We start from the raw sequence: 22,379 nt of genomic DNA, 5'->3' as shown, positions 1-22,379 counted from the left end.
ATATTGGATTCGATCTTCTGAAAGTATTCCGAATTTTACTAATCAAAAATTGGTTTCTAAAAATGATGACAAAAAAAGTCTCATCCTTTCGGTCAGGCACTTCGAATACCTGTAACGTGAAACTGTGTATGAAAAGTGGAAATAATTTTGTTAAATATAAGCTTATTAATTTATAAACCAATACCATTTCGAAAGCGAAGAGTGGGCTTGGTAAATATTTACGGGGAATTTTAGATCGGCTTTTGGTTTTAAGATATTGATCAAAATTTCGCACCATTATCTTCTACGCTTTGCAAACGAGAAGAAACTTGGATTATTGAGCTGAAATTGGTAGTGGGTTACTAATTAATGCGCCCGTTTGTGACATATTATCACCTTTTTTAAAGTTTTGGGAAAAAAAACCGAAAGAAAAAAAGCGTTATTTTCATATATTTATGTAAGTGTATAACTTGCAAACACTCTTTCAAAAAAAGTTTTTTAAATGCAATTTTCCTGCAGAAGAATTTTCAATATCTTTTATTCGAAATATTCTTTAACAATATTTTCGATAAAATCGTGCACATCCCTAGCGATAGCGAGCACATCCCTGGCGATGTAAATTACACAAGAACTATCATCACTTAGATTAGAAAGGAATGAAGAGAAAGAAAACAAAGTAGAATGGTGCAAAAGAATAAAAAATAACAATAAAATTCTATTCACGAAAAGTTTATTTTGGGAGAAACGGGGAAATGGCAGCGTATTCAGATAGTTCTGCGAGCGAAAAACCACATATAACAGTCGTTCGACCAAAGTTTTTACAAACTGTGGAGAAATCGAATAACATCGACGCCAGTAGCAGTAACAATGATGATAGCGAAACGCCCATATTTAGCAAACGTAAAATCATGCTACGAATACCAGATCAATATAAAGGAGATTTTATGCACTTAACAGTCTCAAAAAACTGGTTAGTGTGTCTTTTAGCTGCTCCTGCACCTGCAACTCAAATAACACTATTGCGTTTCTTTTTGCTTAGAGCTTTGCCACCGGGAGGTATGGATTTAATGAAACTTCGTTTCAAATTATATTAATTGAGAAAATAAAGTAATGCTTTTTTATTTACAAATTTTCCAGCAATCGCCTTAGAAAAATATCTAGCTGGGTATAAAATTGCAAATTTATTTTTGGATTATACTGGACATCATATGCTAATCAGTTTAACACCGAAATCTCCGGGCTTATTAGCTGACTTCCTATATATTCATGCCACTGGTCCAAAAGTACGTCGTATTGAGAAATTTAAAGATCATGAAATTACATCGGTTGCTTTTAACAGAGAATATGGTACAGAATCGTCCACAGGTCCTATATTATTGGGAACAAATCGAGGTCTAATATTTGAAACCGAACTTACTCTAGAAGCTGAGAAACCTTCTTACAAGAAGCAGGTAAAAATTGAAATTATTTTAAATAATTTTATTAATCTCAAAACGAAACAATTCTCGAATATCTATTACCTCAAGTTAAATCAATAATAATTGTAAGTTTTTGTTAATTGCGAACGTGTTAAAGTCGATCAATTCGTACCAATATATATTTGCCTTAATACGAATATTCGATTACTACTTGCTCAAGATAGTATAAAAAATTGCGATATTTTAGTAGGACTTGCCTGCTTTTCGTACTAGACTGAATTGGAAGATAGCCTACATATTTACCAACGCAAGTAAATATATAAAAATCCCAAAGTATTCTGTAAATTATTGACTTTTCCAAACCCAGTTGTTTCAGATAGCTCTGACATCAAATTTGCAACCAATTTTCGAATGATGTCTGCAAAAGTTTATTAGCCATAGATTTTCATCTTCGATGATCGAAACTTAATCGAACGCCTCCAAGAAACAGTACATGTAGGAAGCTTCCCCTTTCTATCTTAGTTTTAACAACGTTCACGATACTAAGAACATGTATAAGACAAATAAACCAATTCAGAAGATTCATCATCTGTTGTCCTAAAGGACAACATTATACGATCACCGGAGAGAGTTTCCGTATGATGCCGGCGTAATCGAGACGCGGTTATCTAGAATAGGCTCCTATTTCGTTGGGGAAAATAATGAGATTTCAAATTATCTGAATTTACCTTGACGTTGTGTTCTCTGGCAATTAACTGATAAAGTTTTCATTTATTTCCCGTTTGATTAACTTTACTTTTGAACGGAAGTTTTAATAAAGCTAAAAAAAATTACGTTTATTGTGTGAGTTGTGATTATGTTGAAGCTGTACTATCGAATATTATTATTTTATTAGCTTTACTGTTCACTGCAGTCATGATCTTAATTATTTGTTTAATTTCTTTTTAATTAGAGAGATTTAAAAAAAAAAAAAAAGGTTATTTTAAACCGAAAAAAACCATCTTCGGCGTATAAAGGGTGTATCAAAGTGAACTGAAATTTTGAAATCTATATTTTTACACCCACCGCCGAAGGATGGCGTATCTTCTTCGTATAAAGGGATCTTCAGCGTATAATAGGTGTATGAATGGGAGCATACTCATTCTGTTTTTTTTTTCATAACGTATATAACGCCCAGAGACACAATAAAGTATATATATTCTTGGTCAACGTGAAATCTTGATTTAGCCATGTCTGTCCGTCTGCGTGGTGTGCGCTGTTGGCATTCTCCTAGTCACAAATATGAAGATATGAACTTCGAATTTGGTAGAATCATTGGAAATTTCTGCACGCAGGTTTGTTCTTGAAAATGAGCCAAATTGGTCAGAGCAGAAGCCCGTAGCGGAGCACAAGCTGAACGCAACTCGGTTTTTCTAAATGAAAATTTGTAGGTGTTTGCTTGTTACTTAGAAATAAGAAAAGTTAGAACGCTGAGACATGCCACATTCACTTTACGAAACGCTCTACCCTTTACATGCGAAAATGGAAAAAAATCGGTCATGCCCACGCAAATTTACAAGTGATTAAATTCTGTTTTTTTTTTTTTTTCATTTTTTTGAGGTATTATGCTTATTTATCCATCATCATAAGGCAAACAGGACAGAATGTTTGAAACTATTTTGTCCATTCCTCATATAAACATTTACTATCTGCCCTAAAAATGAATTAATTTTAAAATGAATGCAGTAGACACCGCGACGTTGTGATTTAGTTAATTCTTAATAATACCAGTGATATGGATATCAAATAGAAGAAGAACTTGGAGAATAGAATGCGAACCGCATAGTGGTGGATATGCGGCGGCGGGGATTCGGCCCCATTCCTTATCAGTATTCATAGCATTTTTGATTGCTTTCAATAGCAAGGAAAACGCATCTTGCTTGATGGCAACCAACAAGTTTAATAAATTTCATATATAACGATGTCTGTTTAATACTTGGCAAGTCAATGCCTTTTATGGATTCAAAATTAGAGTTCTTTCGCCTTTTCTTGGTGAATTGTCTAAATTTGGGACAGACGACAGACAAAGTCACATGTTTTTATAAAAAGAAAAAAAAGTGATATATCTTCGATATCCGTCATAATGTTACTGAGATGATCTATTAATTTAAAACTTACCATTTCATTCGGAGACACATTCTACACATGTATTGATAAAAGGAAAATTGAGATGCATTCATTAAAAACTTATTAGTGTTATAATTATTTTGTTGTTGTTATGCTTGAGATATGCGTATACAAGTTGTGTTATAGCATGTTTTCTTTTAATTTTTTTTTTTCCATTTCAAGGTGTACGATTTAGGCTTGGGTCGCCCAAAATATCCCATTAATGGTTTGGAGTTTTTACGTGTTCCCAACACTAACCAATATCTGATAATTGTTGCAGCACCCGATTATATATTCACATTCCAGGAAACATTAAGATCCGATGAAAAGTCTTTGCAATCAATTTTCACTGGCTATGTTAATGGAACGCAATCGCATGGCTTCGAGACCGCAAAAACAGATCTAAATTATTCGGTATTGAAATTGTATGCGCAACCTGGTGAGAAATTTGCTTCGCTCTGGGGTTGGCTATGCGGCTCAGGTATAAGGCACGGGCGGGTAAGTAAAAACGATGACTTTCAGTAAATATAAATTCTCTTCATTCATCCATCCTTTCATCCTTACGCGATGTATTTATTGCTATATGTATAACTGATCGATCAGTTCCGCATTTCAAGTAATATTGGTCAAGTCTGCTAGTCTGGTTTTTATGGGGATTTCGATTATAGTAAAAATTGAGCTAAAAAGGCCAAGATTCCCTTTCGCATAAATTTTACGAACTTCTCGTTGTAATATCGACAAACCGAAATTTTTCGCGTATTATTGTGTATTGGCCCAGACAGGGATGGGCTTATCAATTATCGAATTAAAATGTTGAACAAACAGAGCGGTCACCTGTATTCATCTAATAGACACGACGGACGGAAAAACATATTCAGTTAAGGTAATTTTTAACAAGGGAAGTTGTTACCAAATTTCGCATTAAAAAAATTGAAATCAAATCTTTTAATTCCTCTACACGCACTTATCATTCGACAAGCATATATGAAGAGTTGTATGTATAGCCCAGCTTCACTATTCATTATTCGATACAAATACGAATTTGTCTTATTTACTTATTATTAATTTTGTTTATAATTCAGATAGCGCAGAGCAGCATAACGACGGAAAAGTTTCTTTTGGGCGATGACCTTGTTCCTTTAGATAAAGATATCGAGCAACGCAAGCATTTGTCGTCTGAAGAAAGACGTCTCAGTGTTCCAGTTTCATTTGTTTTAACCGAATATCATGTTTTACTTATGTATCCCGATCATATTAAAGGTATTTGCTTGCTTAACCAACAAGTTGTCTATGAAGAATATTTTCACGAACAAATGGGCAAATTGCTGAATATAGTGCGAGATCCATTTACCGGTTCAGTTTATGTTTATACCGAGAAAATGCTTTTCAGTTATAAAATTTGCGATGAGCATCGTCACGTTTGGCAAATATATTTAGGTAAAGGTCTTTACGATTTAGCCGAAGCTCATGCAGGAGATGATAAAAATAAAAATTTGGTCTTGGAATCTAAGGCTCAAGCGGCAATTCAAAATGGCAATTATATGGCTGCAGCTGAAATACTTGCTGATACAAATAATGCTTTCGAGGAAGTATGTTTGAAATTTATTGACCTGCAGGATAAACATCCAATCATCACCTATTTAAGAAAGCGTCTCGATAAATTGCCAACAGAAAATAATGAAGAACAATTAATGGTTCTAGTAACATGGCTTGTCGACTTGTATCTAACCGAGATCAATTATCCTGGACGTTCTAAAGTAGAAAAAGAGGAATGGCAAATAGCATACGACGAGTTTATGCGGCAATTTTCCGTAGTAAAATTTGTACGCGCCAATCGAGCTACAATACACAAACTAATTGCTCAGCACGCCGACAATCATAATCTAGCACAATTTGCAATAGCAAACGAGGACTACGAAGAAGTTGTTTTACAGCACTTAGCCGCCGAAAAGTATTTAGATGCGTTGAATATACTGCGCAAGCAAAAGGATCCTGAATTGTATTATAAATATTGCCCGATAATTATGGAATTCATTCCCCACGAAACAATTGAGGTTCTGAAATCTCAAGGACGAAAATTTCAAGTAACGAAACTAATACCCACTCTAATAACAATTGATACCCCACTGCATATAGCAGAAGTTACTAAATATCTTGAATATTGTATTTATAATTTGTGTGAGACGAATACATCGGTTCATAATTACCTGGTAAGATTGTATGCCCAACATCAGCCTCCTAAAGTGATTGAGTATTTAGAAACTGAAGGTCACGATGCTTCACTAGTACACTACGATATAAACTATGCTCTATGTGTATGCTTGCAATTTAAAGTACACGAAGCGTGTGTTTTCCTCTATTGCCTTTTGGAATTATGGTACGATGCTCTCGATGTTGCTCTACGCTTCGATATGGCATTGGCGAAAGCAACAGCATCCAAACCGAAAGATGAAGAAACTAAAAGTGAATTATGGCTACGCATCGGTAATAATTTTGTGTTAATCAATTATGTTTTAAATAATTTTGCTCCTCTTTTAAGTATGCCACGAAATCGAGGGAACCAACGATGTTAAAAAAGCTTTAGATTTGCTAAATGAATGCAATTTATTACGAATCGAGGACTTGCTGCCCTTCTTTTCTGATTTCGAGAAAATCGACGACTTCAAGGAGCCAATTTGCAAGGCCCTCAAAGTAAATGTTAACGTCCTTACAATTCACACACTATATTGCCATCTTATATCATTGCTTGTATCGCATTTATCTATCTATATAGGTATACAATCAAAAAATTCAAGAATTGCAACACGACATGGCAGAATGCACCAAACAATCGGAACGTGTGCAAAATGATTTAGAAAATATAAGAGAACGTTGCCTAATTATCGAAAGTCAGGAAATGTGCAATAGTTGTGATACCTATTTGCTGGTTAAGCCATTTTTTGTATTCGGTTGCGGTCATAAATTTCATGCCGATTGCTTGGAAAAATCCGTCGTGCCGCATTTAATTTCGGAGGAAAGCCGCAAATTGACTATGTTAAAGCAACAGCTAGAATCAATGCTAACACAATCAGCCGCCATGGCAGAAAACAGTAAAGAGTTGCAGAAAAAACGTGAAAAACTCAAACATGAAATTGAAGAGATAGTTGCAGCTGATTGTCCTTACTGCGGCCTAATGATTGACACAATTGATCAACCATTCGTAGAAGATTGGGATCAAGTGAACGTTGATTGGGAGTAAATTGAGTAAAACTACAAAGGTATAAAGTTGTTTCTTATCAATCATGTAAAAAATAAATGATAAAAAATTATTAAATTGTGTTCTGAAATTGTGTAATGATACACATACATACAGTAAAGAATTATTTGCTTCCATTTACAGTTCCCTATGCTTATAATTAGTAGCGTAATTGTGCTTAAATTTTGAACAATATAAAATGTTATGGATACAACACTTTCTGTCAATCAATAATTTCTAAGCGGAGTTCATTTCTCACAAAACTGAAAACGGTATTAAATACCGCTTCTTGTATTGCCGCGTTGTTCAAGATTAATGGCAACAGCATCACCAAATCCGAGGGATGAATTCGTTCAACAGCTTTCGTAACATGATTAACTAAACGTTCTTTTTGAGTGTCCGTAAGATCATTCATCAAAACCTCACCAAGAGGACGGAAAGAACCTATAAAGAGAAGAGATAAAGAGGAAAAGTTTGTTAGTTGCGCAAATATAAATCTCTCGTAACCTTTGCACTGCGACTATGAATCATTCCAAACTTTTTAAACGCAATTTTTCCAAGATACTTACTCATTTCACGTTTTAAAATAAATTTTTTTTTTTTTTTTTTTTTTATAAAACACTAATCTCTTTCTCTTTATGACATCTACTTGGGATAATAAGACCGAACTGAATCAAACTTCAAATCTACGCACCTTGAGTGGTTTTATAGGCAGCTAAGCCTCCGGCTGCTCCACCAATTGCCAATCCAAGAGGTCCTAATAACATGCCGCCAACAAATGAACTAGCTGCGCATATAGCAGCACCTTTGCCACATTGCTTAACAGCAACTCGGACATTCCGTTCATCAGCAATCACGGAAATAGCTTGTATTAATTCTCTATTATCAATAGGCATACTTTTAAAAATTTATATTATTGTATGTTTAATAGAACTCTCTTGAAAATTTTTTGACAAGCTTTACGTGTACTTCCCGATTTTATTCTAATGTCGCAGTTATTGTTTTCTCTTTTTGACATATTGACAGATTTCAGAAGAAAATATGCACATAATATTCGAGTATTACATTCCTGTCTTACATGACGTTTGTCAACAAAGTGACCAAATACTTCAAATGGAAAATTCAAAAAACAACTCAGATACGAAATAAAAATGTAAAAGCAAAATATAAATGCGCTTTTAATAATTTAATGTATTTTCATATAAATACATAAAACAGAATATGTTTTATTTTAAAGGTTGTAAAATTATATTTTTATTTAAAAGTCTTAAATTATTTTTATTGCTTTATCAAATAAAAACTTATATGTCATTTTCTATTGCTGTGATCTGCATCATTTGTTTTATGGAATGAGGTAAGCCAAGCCCACCTAAATTAGATGCAATTTTTTTTTTTTTATTGCAAATCATTTTATCAGTAAACATATTCTTTCCTTGTGCAAAGTTTTTTGATTGTTTATATGTATATATATATATCCAAATCAATAAAAACTTTTTACCAATCAGTTATTTTCCCGTAAATGAACATTACGTTTACTACTTAAGTATCAAGCCTCTTGTATCTCAGTATCTCATTTAAGTTTCAAGTATTCATTTTATGACTTACTAATAGTTTCATGTTGAAAACTTCACAGGCTTTCGTTTTGTACAGGATATTGCCGTGTATAAAAAAGCACTGCATTAGCATTACTGCACTAGTAAGCAATTGTTGGTCGATGACACTTGTGTGCGTTGCTTTATTGTAAATATTTTCTTTTAAATGAAACGTACGAAAATAATTTTTAAAGTCTCTTATTTATTATTTTAATTTTTTTTTTTTTACGTAAACAACAATACAAATGTAATATTTATTCTGCATTAGTATATATAAATAAACAATGAATTTTCATGCTTTAATAAACAAGAAGAAGTAAACATGTTCTCTCTGCAAAATGTGAGTAGAAAATAAAACAATTTTAATATAATTATTATTTTGTTTTTTGTTTTTTTTTGTATTTACTTTAATGTAATGAAATGTTACTTTGATACTCTCCATTCTCTCATCGGTGTTGTTATCGTTAATGAAACTCACTCATTATTGTTTGTTTGCGTTGTTTTTCTTCATATTTGCAACTGTTTTTAAACCATCAGCGCAGTGTATATGAATCTAAGCGATTCTATTTTTAGATTGAAGGAAGACACTCTTACATACCAGTTTATGTGCATATGTATATAGATCTTATTTTCCATTCTTATAGACGAATAATACGATTCATAATCAAAATAACTGAAGAATAATGATTTATAATAGTAAGCACCTATAAGTTTCATTTTAATAATTACATTTATCCATTCTCCCATTTAGACTAAATACATTAAAAATTATTGAAAAAATATCGTAGAACAAATGCAACAAAACAAGTTCATATTTTATGCAATTAAAGAGGCCTTCACTCTATGGCAGCAAAATTTTCCTTTATATCCAACATAGTTTTCCCGAACGCTACTTCATCCATGAGGTGATTTTTTTCAAAACTTCCTTATTTAACCAAAGAAAGCAAAGCAGAAAAAAAGTGTTCCAGGTTGATAAAAACCAACAGATCTAAATATAATTGACGCGATAATAATTCGTAATGTAAATTCTTCAAATCGGAGCGGGGGGAAAAAAACTTTGCAAGACATGACTTTGATTTGAAGAAATATGATTTTTTTTTTTTTTTTGATACAATTCTTCTCTCATTGATTTGATGATAATCAATTAATTAATTAAATCTTAGTAGCTTTTTTGGTAAATTTGAACATTTTCGAACTGGTCCACTTTTTCGATCACTTCCCATATAAAGGGTTATTTTGAATCGTCGATACATGACTAACTGTGCGCTGGTTCCGCGTATTCAATGGTTCATTTTATATTCCTTCTCAGTTAAAAACACTATGCTATTCTTACAAAATCGTTGAACTTAAAGAATAAAAGAAATCGTCGCAGTTTTGACAAAATCAATATATCGCCCATCCCTCGGTACTGAGTATAAAAATTAAAGCACTATGAAGAACTTTAAGCGATTTCTGTATATTTTGATCAACTTATAAGAATTGTAAATCAGAAATTTCACTCCATTATTTACTGAAAAGCCTATGAAAGCGAAGGCATGCCCAACGATCACGTAATAAGAATAGTTTTACCATCCAATTTGTAAAGTTAATCCTAAGTGAAGAACGAGGCTTTAAGTTATTTCGATTTTTTCTGGGCAATTGTAGTTCCTTTCCAGCTAATCTATCTTACTCTCTTCCCAAACAGCTTAGGTTCTTCTTCAAAGTCTGCCTGGGAAATCCCGAATCGGACTAATTCTCTTTCCAATCAGCCATGCTCTACCATTCTCAACCAGCCTAACATCCCCGATATCATTTCAGCCGTTTTTCAATCACTCGTACACTTTTTATACCTCATTCCTAACCAGATTGGGCATCGTTGCTGGTTTAATTTTATTAGCGCCAGAACGAGAGCGGTAGAGTATTTTGTAAAGTAAATAAAATGTGATAAAATGAATTGAATCCTTTACTGTTTGACTGTTTATATAAAATATTACACAAGTGAGTTAATTAATGACCAAATTAACACCGAATTGTCTCAATTAACTTGTACAAATTGTCAATAATTAAATTATATATATATGTAAATACATAAATTATAACTAATAAAATTGTTTATTTTCACTTGTATTCATATTTATTGATATATCTTTACTTATTACACATCATTTAGCTGTAAATACAATTTCAATTAATCTTTATAACTGAACATATGTATATGTATGTATGTATGTAAGAAATAGTAAGCTTCAAAGGTTTTAAGGGAAATTATTTTAATAGCTTTTATCCATACCGATAACGAATGATAATTTTAGATAATTGATTTTCTAAACCAGTACAAGAATTTATTTTGTGTATCCAATTCAATTCTTTAACGAGAGTGAGGTAACGTGATAGTTTTTTTTTTTTCTTAAATGACATATCTCTTTCTGAATTCGATAAAGCCATTAGTCTCTTAAAAGATTCATCTCCGAGCTTAGATGGCTTAGATTCTAATTCTACTAAAGGAATGTAACAGCATTTGAATATACCCTCGTCCTGGTACGACATGCAAATGATTACTTTAAGAAAAAAAGAGTAGCTCGCCATTTAATCTTAATTTCTTTAAGACGTATTGCCTCAGTTTCTATCCTTACAAACATTTTCAAGAAGGTATTATATTCACGTATAAAATGATATCTCGATTCTAAGTGTATACTCAGCAACTTTCAATTTGACTTAACATGTTCCACATCTGCCCAAGACAACATTGCTGAATAGATAAAGAAGAAGAATACAAATAACAATAGTGTAATCGGGCAAGTCGCACTATTATATATCGTACACCATTTTGCTTAATTAATAAAACAAAAAAAACAAAAAATTATACATTATTTTTATGTAAATGCATAACTTTCCTGAAAGCCATGCCCTTACAGGATACTCAAACGTTAATGTGATTTAAATTTGCCAAACTTAATTTGCTTCCAAGTGTTTCCGTCCGAAAAAATCACAAATTAGGCTTTGCCGCTATAGAAGGGCTTGATTTCATGACAGCCCCTATATATAGTGCGGTCCAAAAAAATTTATCTATATGATCCAAAATCCCTATGCGTGATTTCATCATAAAATATGAAAGCTTAGAACTTTTTGGCTCATAAAATCTTACCTTTCGTCAGAACCCTTGGGTTGGGTTGGGATCCAAAAAACAGGCCAAAACGTAGTCCAAATTCGGTCAGATGAATTTTTGTGCCAAGAAGTATTGTGTGCAGAAGTATTGAAAATTAATCCTTTTTACTGTAAAAACACACGGTTTCCGTTTGAGAGGAGTCTGAAAAAATCGTCCCAACCGACCCATAGTTTTCGTACCAATTTATAACGACATATACTATTACATAGCGAATTTTTTTCGGAAAAGTTTGAAAATTTCATTTTCACTTCCGCATAAAGACATTTCAAAATGAAGCGTTATATGGGAAAGGGTTGCTAAAGTAGACCGATTCGAAGCATTTTCAATAGGGTTCGTCCTCAGGTAAGAACCCGTCGATGCAGCAAATTTTATCAAAATATCTTAAAAATTGTGGATTGAACACAAGTAAACAAGACGGACAGACCGACAGACGTTATGAGAGTGTTTACCATAAAAAAAAACTATTTGTAGTTTTTTTATGACCGAAACAAGAGGTAGCTAGAGAGTCGATCTGTTTCCATTAGTAGAAACGTACTCGTCAATGCGTATGGCAAAGGAGCGACCAGCCTGTCCGCCAATTTGTGCGACTGTCTGTCTGTGTGCCGTTTGTTTCCTTATGTATATTTAACATACACGTTGCAATATTCGACATATTTTCATGAAATTTAGTCTATACGCAATGACATGATTTGGACGCACGGACGCATATCGTTTATTTTTCCATCCATTGCCTTGATAAAATCCGATTTTTAAATATATATCTTGTATTATATTTAACTTTCAATTTTAGACAAAGGTCAATGAAAGTTGATCAGATGAGAAGATGACTGACTTTCGTTTCGAACTTTGTTACAAGGATAATTAAATGCGGACGTATACCGCACACCCATAAAGTATTGAAATAAGTTCACATTTTCTTATACCGGTCGAATCACATTTCTAAGACGTTCTAAGCTACTTTGACCATCTAAACTGCATCACTTATGGTACCGAGTATAGTAAGTTTGTGCCGACGCATGTAACACCCAGAAGGACTTAAGATACACACGTCGATACCATTTGTTATACCAATCGATTCAGAATCACTTTCTGATTCGATCCAAGTTTCTCTGTCCGTCTATCCGTCTGATGTCTAGCTAGGCATGTATTTTTGTCTTCAACCTACAAGCCAATATTTTTTGAGTTATTTTGATGAAATTTTTTGTCGTCCACCAACATGTTTTGACCCAAGGACGAATGCTATTGTCTCGATCGTTTCCCATAATTCGCTTAGTAATTGTGTTACGATATTTTATGTGAAAATATCGCATTTGATTGGGGAAATTTTTTAAATCTTTTTTTTTATCTAACCTTTCCTACAGAAATTGAATCTGTTTATATGGGAAAGAGAGGAGGGGGTCTGATGCTTCTTTCTGGGCGTTGTAAACGTTTTGACAAAATGAATATATCCCTCATCCTTCGGTGATGAGTATAAAAATCGTTATAAGAATAACTAAAGCATGATGTAGGGTATATCTAATGGCGGCCATCTTCCCTTATGGCGTTTTTATTTGTTACTGGTATGTAAAAAAGGTACTATTTAAGAGAAAAATGGAAATTTCTTATCAAAAATTTTAAGTTTTCAAGTTTCCATCTAACCTGTTGCAATCATCATCCATTCAATAAGATGTACAAACTATTAGGGTCAGCAAAAATATGTTAAAGTAAAATTTTGTCGCATATCTCTTTGTACATATAGTCCCATAATTCATGCGCTCGCATGCAATATATTTATAGTCGAAAAGTAAATAACGAATAATTCTTTGCACCTCTTATCCTTATCCCTAACAGCAATATCCATTTATAAAATAAACAAAACAACCTTAATAGCAAATGTCAATTATATCGAAATAAAAAATAAAAATAAAAAAAATAGTTTATACCGATTGCTTTGCATGAAGTATGAAGGAGCAGCTAGCTGCGCGTATAGCACACCTTTTATTAAGTTTTTGACTATTGAGGAAGAAGAAGCGCATTTTTATTTAGAAATTAATATCAAGTAAATATTAGTTTAAGTGAAAATGATGAAAGCAAATTTATTTGTTTGTTTGTTTGTTTCTTTACTTCCTTTTAATTGCAGCGTAACACATTTCTCTTGACATTTTTAATATACGATGCCGTCGTATTTCAAATAAGTCGGGCTACGCTCGATGAAACGAAAGTGCGTGCCTTACAACTGCAACTGCAACTGCAACAACAACAGCAGCACCAGCAGCAAAACGAGCAACAGCAACAGCAACAGCAACAACAGCAGCACCAACAACAACAACACCGGCAGCAGCAGCAGCAGCAGCAGCAGCATCAACAAGCAACATTGATAACACCAAGCTTAATGGAAATAATGGATAATCAAAATGATAATGCCCAACTGACTACTACGACAGTCTCAAGTTCCCCGATTACAATTGCTACCGCTTCCTCGGCCGATAATATGCCAGAATTTTGCTTTTATGCTGAGCCGCAATTGTGTTTCAATTTTCATAACGAAAACGCTAGCGATAATTTATCACAACAGTGGGCAATAAATACGTGCCATTGCCGTCCACATCCCAATGTTACTAACAGTTGGTATTGCTGCAATATTACGCATATATCAATGATTACCGCTTGCCGTAACACCAGCAGCAATTGGTCGAATTTACATATATACAATATGACCATGATCGAAGTGGACTTATCATTATCCATATTTCAAACATTGCATTCGTTAGCGATAACGGACGGCAATATTAGCCGTTTGGTTAAATCATTTTCGCGCGTTTCGCAAATCAAATGCCTAAACTTTTCGAATAATAATCTCTCCAATATAACAATGAGAGCGCCACCGTTTTTAAAATTCTTAAATATATCAAAAAATAATCTCACACAAATACCGAAATTAAAGCAAAATCAAAACATTACCTTGGATGTAAGGTAACCACCGATGAAATTTCAATTTCAAAAAAAAAATAATAATAATAATAATAATAATGATAGGAAAAAAAAAAAAAAAAAAACAAACAACAATAATAATAATAATAATAATAATAATAATAACAAGAAATACTTAAGTTATCAATATATTTTCATTTTTATAGAGATAATAAACGAATGTTGTGTAAGCCCCTATTGGAAACGATATTTCGATTTAAATTTGTCGCTCCCAATAGCTCGTACTGTTTATTGGATAACAATTTTCATTGGTTCAATTCAACTGATTCCATTGCGATTAATCAGTTAGAGATGGCTCGACGTTTTCACACCGAATGCCCGATCATACCCGGTAAAGGTAATTGTATCTGCGCCCCCGAGCATATGATAAGAACTGTAAGTTCATTACGATTATCAATAATTCATTCGTTTTCCGCAAATTCTTTTATTGAATTCGATTTAATTTGCAGGGTGATCCCTCTAAACCGGAAGTGAAAATATTTTGTCGCGTCGATTGCTCTAATTTGGGTTTAACCGAATTGCCTTCGAAATTACCATTAAACACATTTTACTTTGATATCACCAACAACAATGCAAGTATATTATTATTTTATATTATATAAATTGCTATTAATCCAATATTAATGCAATAATAATGTTTTAAAAAAGATCACAGATATCGGTAAACAATTTCATAATAATCCGACATATCAAAGCATTGCTAAATTGTTTGCCGACAATAATCGAATAGAATCGATGCACGATCTAGAGGGTACAAAATTTATGGATCATTTTCAAGAAATACATTTACGCAATAACGCCATAAGTCGGGTAAGTCTTTCAAAATGATATTATATTTCATAATAAGCAAGACATTATATAAAGCTTGATAATCCTTATTCTCGGATCGTTAATAGATTTTTCATTGTAAAATAGAGCAAAGATATATTCGTTCAATATCTAGAATAATCCATCACATCACGACATATAAAAAAAGAATTTATTTTTTTTTTTTTACTTTTTGATAAGAGTAACATTTTAATGTACTTATAATGGATGATATAAAAGGTTTCCGCGATTTTTTGCCACTGGGTAGTGTTGGCGCCTATATATCGGGCAACACACACCTGATGGTCGCAATCGAGCATGTGCTTAAGTGATGACATTTCAGCTTGCATGTTTTGTGCTCATCTAAATAGTTATATTGGATATGGAATGGATATGAAAATATCTGAAGAAATAAGCTATATAATGCTGATTTTATTATGAGAGAAGAGAAAAACACACGAACAAAATCAGAAAAATTTGTGAGATATACAATGATTATGCTATGAGTGAACGATGAACCCAGGACCGGTTTGCTCGATTCCATTCCGGAAATTTCAAACATTCAATGTCAAAGAAATTTTTGCAACTGATGGACCTTAGACTTTAGACTAAACATCAACCACATGACAGTTTGGAAACATTTGAAAAGAGCCGGCTACAAAAAAAAAAAAAAGCTCAGAAGAAGAAACAAAAACCGCGGAGACTTTTTATAACGCGCATTATAATGCTGGCATCGAATGGCATGCTTCTGACGTGTATTCAAAAACATACAATAAATTAACTGAACTCATTTTGATCCTAATTGACAATTATCTCATTCAATTATGATTTTAATTTTCAGTTGCCTGAATATCTGCTAACCAACGTCTTAAACAGCTATGTAGGACGCATTATATATTTGGGAGGTAATAAATTAATTTGCGATTGTAATTCGGCGAAAGTGTTAAAGGTACATAAATAACCGTACGATATGAAAGAAAACGTTTACATTTTTCTATTCAATGGCATTACAGATTTGGTTGTTACAGCGTAGTCGTGATATTCCCGATTATAATGATATTCTTTGCCGTAATATGCCGCAACGTGTTATGGAATTACAAGAAATCAAAGTATGTCAATCGCCACATGATTGGACTGCGTATGTTTATTATTTAATAGCCTGTGAGGTAATATTATTGATAGCATTAATAGCAAAAGTTTCCTATGACTATTGGGTTTTTAAAACGGCCGGCTATCTACCTTGGCCGGCAAGCAAAATGCCAAAATTACCCTGTGATTGGCTATGTGAGTCATAATTGTATTTTAAGATAATCTAACAACTTAAATGTTGCCCAACGATAAACAAAAAGTGTCTTCTAAACAAGTGCCTTCTAAACATAGTTTGTGGTTTTTTTTTTTTTGTTTTTTTTTTTTTTATAAACTTGCTTTATAAAAAATATAAAAATTTTCACACATGTTTAATAATAAAAAAAAAGAAATCATTTATAAAATTTACTCTTTTTTTTTAATTATATCGACTTTTCTCTTCAATTTTTTTAACTTTTCACCTTTGTTTACTTTACTTGTGTGTTCTTGTGGAGTTGATGAGTTTTTCGTATTTTTAAGAACCTTTGTCTCCTCGCTCTTTGCTACTTCAGGTTTAATTTTAGTAGAAATATCTTCACGCTTTGGAGCGAAATTGGCCAGTTTCTTTCTTTCCGATTTACTCGCTTTTTTCATATTTAGCATAAATTCGGGTACCTTGCCTCCAGAATTTTTAATAATTTCCGCAATACTTAAATATTAAGCGATAAACTTATAATAGAGTCACATTCGCATTATAGGCAAACAAATTATATTCTTTACCTTCTTATTTGCGCCTTATCATCTTGTGTGAAGAATGTGATTGCCTTGCCGATTCTGCCGGCACGACCTGTACGACCGATCCGATGTACATATGAAATGGTCGATGGTGGGAAATCGTAATTTATGACCAGGTTAACACCTTTAAAATCGATGCCACGACTCATTAATTCGGTACATATTAAAATCCATATATGACCTTCTCTAAAAGCTCGTACGCAATTATCCCGTTGCTGTTGGGTGCGATCTGCATGAATAATATCCACATTAATGCCATCATATAAAAGTTCTTCAAAAAGTTGTTTAGCCCGTTCCTGTAACATAATTACAAATGTAAATGATTTGAACAATGTTTTTATAAAATGCTAACCTTGCTTTGTACGAAAATGAGTACAGGAGGCTTTAGACCAGAGCGCACCAAATCGCGAACTGCTAATAATTTACCACTTTCGGAACCAACAAAGAGCAATTCTTGTTTCACGTTTTCAGTTGCAGCGTTTTGTACACCAATATTAACGCGAGCTAAATTTTTCAAATTTTTTATTGCCCATTTCGCTACAGCTACCGTATACGTGGCGCTGAATAAAGCCATTTTCTTATTGGATTTAGAGCATGCAGCCAGAATGTCATCAAGCTGTTCTTTGAAATTATTTTTACCTTCTTCCATTAAACGATCTGCTTCATCTAAAACAAACCATTCCACGCTGAAAAGTATTTTTATTATTATTATTTATTCAATTCTATCTGCTTTAAAGCTTTTTTTCATACCTTTTAAGATCCAATAATGGTGGCTCTTGTTGTAACAAAAATCGCACTCGATTTGGTGTTGAAATCAAAATATCGAACTTTCTTAATTCACTTTCAATAGGTTTACTTTGATTAAGTTTCCCAATAATGTATATTTTCAAAGATGTTTTCTCGCACAAGCGCACGCACTCTCGGTAGATTTGCTGAGCCAATTCACGAGTGGGCGCTAATATCAAAGCTCGAAAACCAATTTTTTTGGGAACTTTCAAATCATTAATAATAGGAGTCAAAAATGCAATTGTCTTGCCGGAGCCCGTTGGCGCACAAGCCATTAAAGACCGTCCTTTCAGCATTATGGTTATGGCTTGCATTTGAATAGGTGTCGGTTGAGAATAATTGCAGTTCATTAAATTTCTAACTAAATTTTTACTAACGTTGTACGTGGTATGCAATTCCTCGAAAGTAGTAAATGGCGGTGGTATATTTTTACCTAAGACGGTTATCTGATTTTCTTTACGCAAACTTTCAACCATTTTTTCTTCTAATTGCTTTTCCCGTTCTGCGTCAGTAAGCTTTGCAACTTTCTTTTTCTTTTTTTTCATTTTCGCTTGGGAATCTGGCACGCCTGAAATAAATTCAAATGAATTTGAATATTCATCTTCATCAGAATGTGTGCGCTCCGATATGGCATTTTTTAGCTGGTTATTATCCTCGTTTGGTACGAGAAGATCTTCTTCAAGTTTTAGTTTCTTTTTTGAAATCTCTTCCTTTAATAAATAAAATAATAGTCGAAGTTGTGTACCACATATCATTGTACTTACCTCAGGTGATTGTGCCGGTCTTCTCCTCTTAAATTTTGCCCCTCTGGTTAACTGCCTAAATAAATCGAATCCATCCATTTTTTGTCTATGGAATTCCTTCGTTTAGATTTCTATTAATTTGTCGGTATTAAGAACAGATCGAGTAAATAGTGGCATATATATTTAGTTTATCTAATATTGGATTTGAAATAAACAAAACAATCCACGTGCAAAAAAGATCAGCTGATGCGTGAAAATTTTCTTCTTCTTCTGAAAATTCTGAAAGTTAATTTCTCATTCACTATACTATGCAGATATATTATAATAAAATCTTATATTCATAAATCTAACAACTCTGAACTAAAACGCTTACAGTGAAAGGGATATCAGCGTTTTATTAGTTCTTAATTATGTAGGCTTTTAAGGTCAGCAAATGGCTTTTAATAGGATTTAAAAATTAAATACAATTTATTATTTTCACATCCTTCATTCAGTAAGGGACATAGCGGGTTATGCTGTAGTAATGAAAATAATAATAAATGTAGAGCACATTTTCTTTATTTAATTTTGGTACCTTTGAATCATGCAAAAATTTGCATATATTTAAGTATCTAAAAAATATCGTCGGACAAACTCGATCAATGGAAGCCATTGTCGGCGCCAGCTAGGGCCAGGGCTGGTAATCTTATAATCATTTATAGAATTAAGGATTGATTGTAAACTTATCCGTTCCAGAAGTAGTAATTAATATATATGAAATAATAGTTACAATTTCTTACATGTAAACCCTAAACCCATCTCCACCACCACCAATTCATATATACGCATTATGTTCGCTTCCTAATACCTCAAAACTCAATATAAACATTGATGTTGTCAATTAAGCTCAATTGGCAAAAACATTGAGAGCACCGACCGCTGCCGCAAATCCTTGTTATCAACACGTGGCAACTCTTTACAATGTGAAATACAAAATTTATCTTAAGAAATAATTCATTTTTTTAATGAAGACGTTTTAAATAAGAAAGAACATTTTACATAGGCTTTTCACTTACAGGGCTGATCAAATTTAGCTCTTATATACTAAAAAAAAAAAAAAAAAAGAACTTAATTTTGTATCGGTCTTCCACTTTTAGTTCTTATATACCCAAAAAAAAAAAAAAGAAGAAAATAATATCGATAAAAGATGTATTGAAAAAATTCGTTCGAAAGATGGAAGAAAATGCTTTATTAACCAATATTACCACAATTATTACTAAGGACATACTCATTGACGAAGCGAATAGTCAACGAAAGGGAATTTGGCATGGTAATCCCATTAAAAACGGATATAGTACTGCACTGAAATATCCGCTTTTGGAATCAAACGATGATGAAGATTTGGAATTTTTTCTTAAACAACAATTCTCCTTCGAATGTGCTTCTAAAATACAGCCAACTATAGTTTCTGTGACGAATGCAAATAGTAAATTTAAAAAATGTGGAGGAATTGAGGAAAATCCACGTAAAAGAAAGTTCGTGCCCAAGTCTTTTAATGCAAATGTTAGAATAAAAGATCTGGATTTGCTTAATGAATTTGATAATATGAAGTTCGAGTGTTTTTTGCATATGAATAAAATGAGTTTTTTGGTAAGTCACCTAAAGCATTTGCAAACAAAAAAATGCCCATGGACTATTTTTTATTTTTTTTTATTTTTTAGAAAATATTTCAGTTTGTTCGTAATCTATTAACTCCTGCTTCATTGCCCTTCGGTGTGCCACCGCAAACTATATTTTCTCTAGCGCTATGGAAACTTACTACCGATGAACATTTCGAAGAAATGTCGCGCCGCTTCCAAGTATCTCTACAGGAATGTGAATCGTTGGTCAAACAGTTTTGGCACATAATGTCTGAAAACTATGAAACGTATATACGATGGCCCAATTCACAACTATCTCAGAAATTAGAAGTTCAAGGATTTCAACAACATAATCGGTTAAAAATATTTCCTCAACTTTTTGGTGTTGTGGCTATGAAACGTTTGGATATATTTTTAGCTTCCGAAGATTCAGAAATTCCGGTTATATTACAATTGGTATGTAACGCTGATCAAAAGGTAATTGATTGCTTTGTAGAACTAGAACAAGATTATACATTCGAGGACACTCCCATGGGACAAATATTAACAATGAATGAGAATAGCATGCCCAAAGAAAGCTATTTAATTGGAAATCAATGTTTTCCATTAAAATCATACTTAATACGGCCTTTTTCAGCCCCGTGTTCTCAAAGAGAGCAAAAGTTTAATCGCCTACTGGATTTAGCTTTGGAATTAGCTCAAGACAGTCTTGACATTATGGCAAAACGTTTTAACGCTTTGTACGCTTTAGAAGCCAGAGATTTACAAGAAGTTAGAAAAATCTTAGAAACAATATGCTCTTTACACAATTTAAGTATAGCTATCGAAGATGATTATGTAGATCGAAAGCGTCAAGTTGTTACTTTCAATTGGGCTAACGATACCAAGAAACTTTTAAATATACAAGGCAGCGAACAGAATCCTCAGGGCATCCAAAGACGTAATGAATTGCTTCAGCAAACTATTAATGATTCACTGCATCATGACTCCTAAGGACTTGTGCAAACCATTAAAAGTGCTGAATTATTAGGACCAATAACCGTATCTAGTAGGCTCTATCAAGATATTGATATTGAGTCTTTCACAAAAGATAAGATCATTGGGATTAATACAAAAACATCAATCATAGCAAGGAGGAATTTTTCAATAAACGCGGGTCATTGGAACTAGTGAGGCAGAGAGAAAATTATTTGATCAAATTTGCGGCATCCAAAGTTTGAAAAAAACCTACTCACACAAAATAAAGACGTAAGCATATTATTTTAAGATATTAACATAAGTTATAGAACTAAGAGTTGTTTGCCGACTTTGCCTGCATATAAAATTTTAATTTCTTATGCGCTACATTAGTTTGGATACCGAGTATATTAAGTTTGTGAGGACGCCGATAACATGCAGAAGGGCTTAGAATAGACCCACGTTTTATTCTAACAAACAAACTTGTCTGTCCATGTATTTTTATTATCAACGATCAGGGCACAATTTTTAAGATATTTTGATGAAATTTGCGACACTGATATGCTTTGACCCAACGATGAGCACTATTGAAAATGGTTCGGATATGTCCATATTTTTGATCACTTCCCATATAACATTTTATTTTGAAAAACCGTTATATGAAAATAAATTGCAATTTTCAAAATTTCTTGACAAAAGTCGTTTAGTGATAGTATTTCGACATTCTAAATTGATGTGAAAATTTTGGTTTAAAATCTCTTCTTATATAATCAATTAGTATCTACATCAAAGTCCCTACGAAAACTAAAATCTTGATATAGTAAAAAGGTGTAAGTTTCAATATTTCTTCGTGAAAATTGGTTCATAACAGTAAAATGACATAGGAGTCAACTTTACCGAATTTGGACCACGTAGGTAGGGTGCTCAGGAAATGTTAACCCTTATATTCCCAACAGGCCAATTTGTTAATGTTTTATGATGAAAAATTGTTCATGATAGTAATTTGATATAAAAATTAAATAAACCAAATTTGTACTACGTGAGTTTGTTTCTTAGATAGCACTCCATATAAAATTTCTCGTGGTTAAAAAACCCGCCACTTTTTATAGCATTAAAAAAAATT

General features: G+C 32.9%; 5 protein-coding genes across 6 annotated transcripts; 3 read left to right on the top strand and 2 right to left on the bottom strand.

Moving 5' to 3' along the window:
- The first annotated feature begins 673 nt into the window (after window positions 1-673).
- Window positions 674-6,864, top strand: LOC119634516 (vacuolar protein sorting-associated protein 18 homolog). Of its 2 annotated transcripts, none has more exons than XM_038028740.1 (6): window positions 674-1,035; window positions 1,117-1,430; window positions 3,726-4,040; window positions 4,625-6,026; window positions 6,082-6,233; window positions 6,316-6,864. In XM_038028740.1, the coding sequence occupies exons 1-6, from the start codon at window positions 732-734 to the stop codon at window positions 6,778-6,780; spliced, it is 2,952 nt and encodes a 983-aa protein (XP_037884668.1). In that variant the 5' UTR covers window positions 674-731; the 3' UTR covers window positions 6,781-6,864. The 2 variants fall into 2 exon arrangements, with proteins under 2 accessions (XP_037884668.1, XP_037884678.1); XM_038028750.1 differs by lacking the exon at window positions 674-1,035 and having other exon boundaries at window positions 1,144-1,262; window positions 1,319-1,430.
- Window positions 6,803-7,814, bottom strand: LOC119634531 (protein C19orf12 homolog). The gene is made up of 2 exons (XM_038028759.1): window positions 7,472-7,814; window positions 6,803-7,221 (listed from the first exon to the last, which is right to left on the bottom strand). The coding sequence occupies exons 1-2, from the start codon at window positions 7,671-7,673 to the stop codon at window positions 7,001-7,003; spliced, it is 423 nt and encodes a 140-aa protein (XP_037884687.1). The 5' UTR covers window positions 7,674-7,814; the 3' UTR covers window positions 6,803-7,000.
- A 796-nt stretch (window positions 7,815-8,610) lies between these two features.
- LOC119634710 (protein halfway) lies at window positions 8,611-16,674 on the top strand. The gene is made up of 7 exons (XM_038029037.1): window positions 8,611-8,709; window positions 13,634-14,466; window positions 14,631-14,859; window positions 14,934-15,056; window positions 15,133-15,294; window positions 16,133-16,240; window positions 16,305-16,674. The coding sequence occupies exons 1-7, from the start codon at window positions 8,692-8,694 to the stop codon at window positions 16,584-16,586; spliced, it is 1,755 nt and encodes a 584-aa protein (XP_037884965.1). The 5' UTR covers window positions 8,611-8,691; the 3' UTR covers window positions 16,587-16,674.
- A 138-nt stretch (window positions 16,675-16,812) lies between these two features.
- Window positions 16,813-18,905, bottom strand: LOC119637643 (probable ATP-dependent RNA helicase DDX52; the record flags this gene model as incomplete). Its single annotated transcript, XM_038033838.1, has 5 exons — window positions 18,702-18,905; window positions 17,902-18,647; window positions 17,504-17,837; window positions 17,137-17,447; window positions 16,813-17,065 (listed from the first exon to the last, which is right to left on the bottom strand). Coding segments are annotated over exons 1-5 (1,722 nt in total), but the record flags the coding sequence as incomplete, so codon positions are not given.
- Window positions 18,906-19,668: 763 nt separating this feature from the next.
- Window positions 19,669-21,908, top strand: LOC119643530. The gene is made up of 2 exons (XM_038042905.1): window positions 19,669-20,309; window positions 20,381-21,908. The coding sequence occupies exons 1-2, from the start codon at window positions 19,893-19,895 to the stop codon at window positions 21,290-21,292; spliced, it is 1,329 nt and encodes a 442-aa protein (XP_037898833.1). The 5' UTR covers window positions 19,669-19,892; the 3' UTR covers window positions 21,293-21,908.
- Window positions 21,909-22,379: the final 471 nt, after the last annotated feature.

The sequence above is a fragment of the Glossina fuscipes genome, unplaced genomic scaffold, assembly GCF_014805625.2.
Source record: "Glossina fuscipes isolate IAEA_lab_2018 unplaced genomic scaffold, Yale_Gfus_2 0, whole genome shotgun sequence".
NCBI lineage: Eukaryota > Metazoa > Arthropoda > Insecta > Diptera > Glossinidae > Glossina > Glossina fuscipes.
This window is presented reverse-complemented; position numbering and strand designations above follow the sequence as displayed.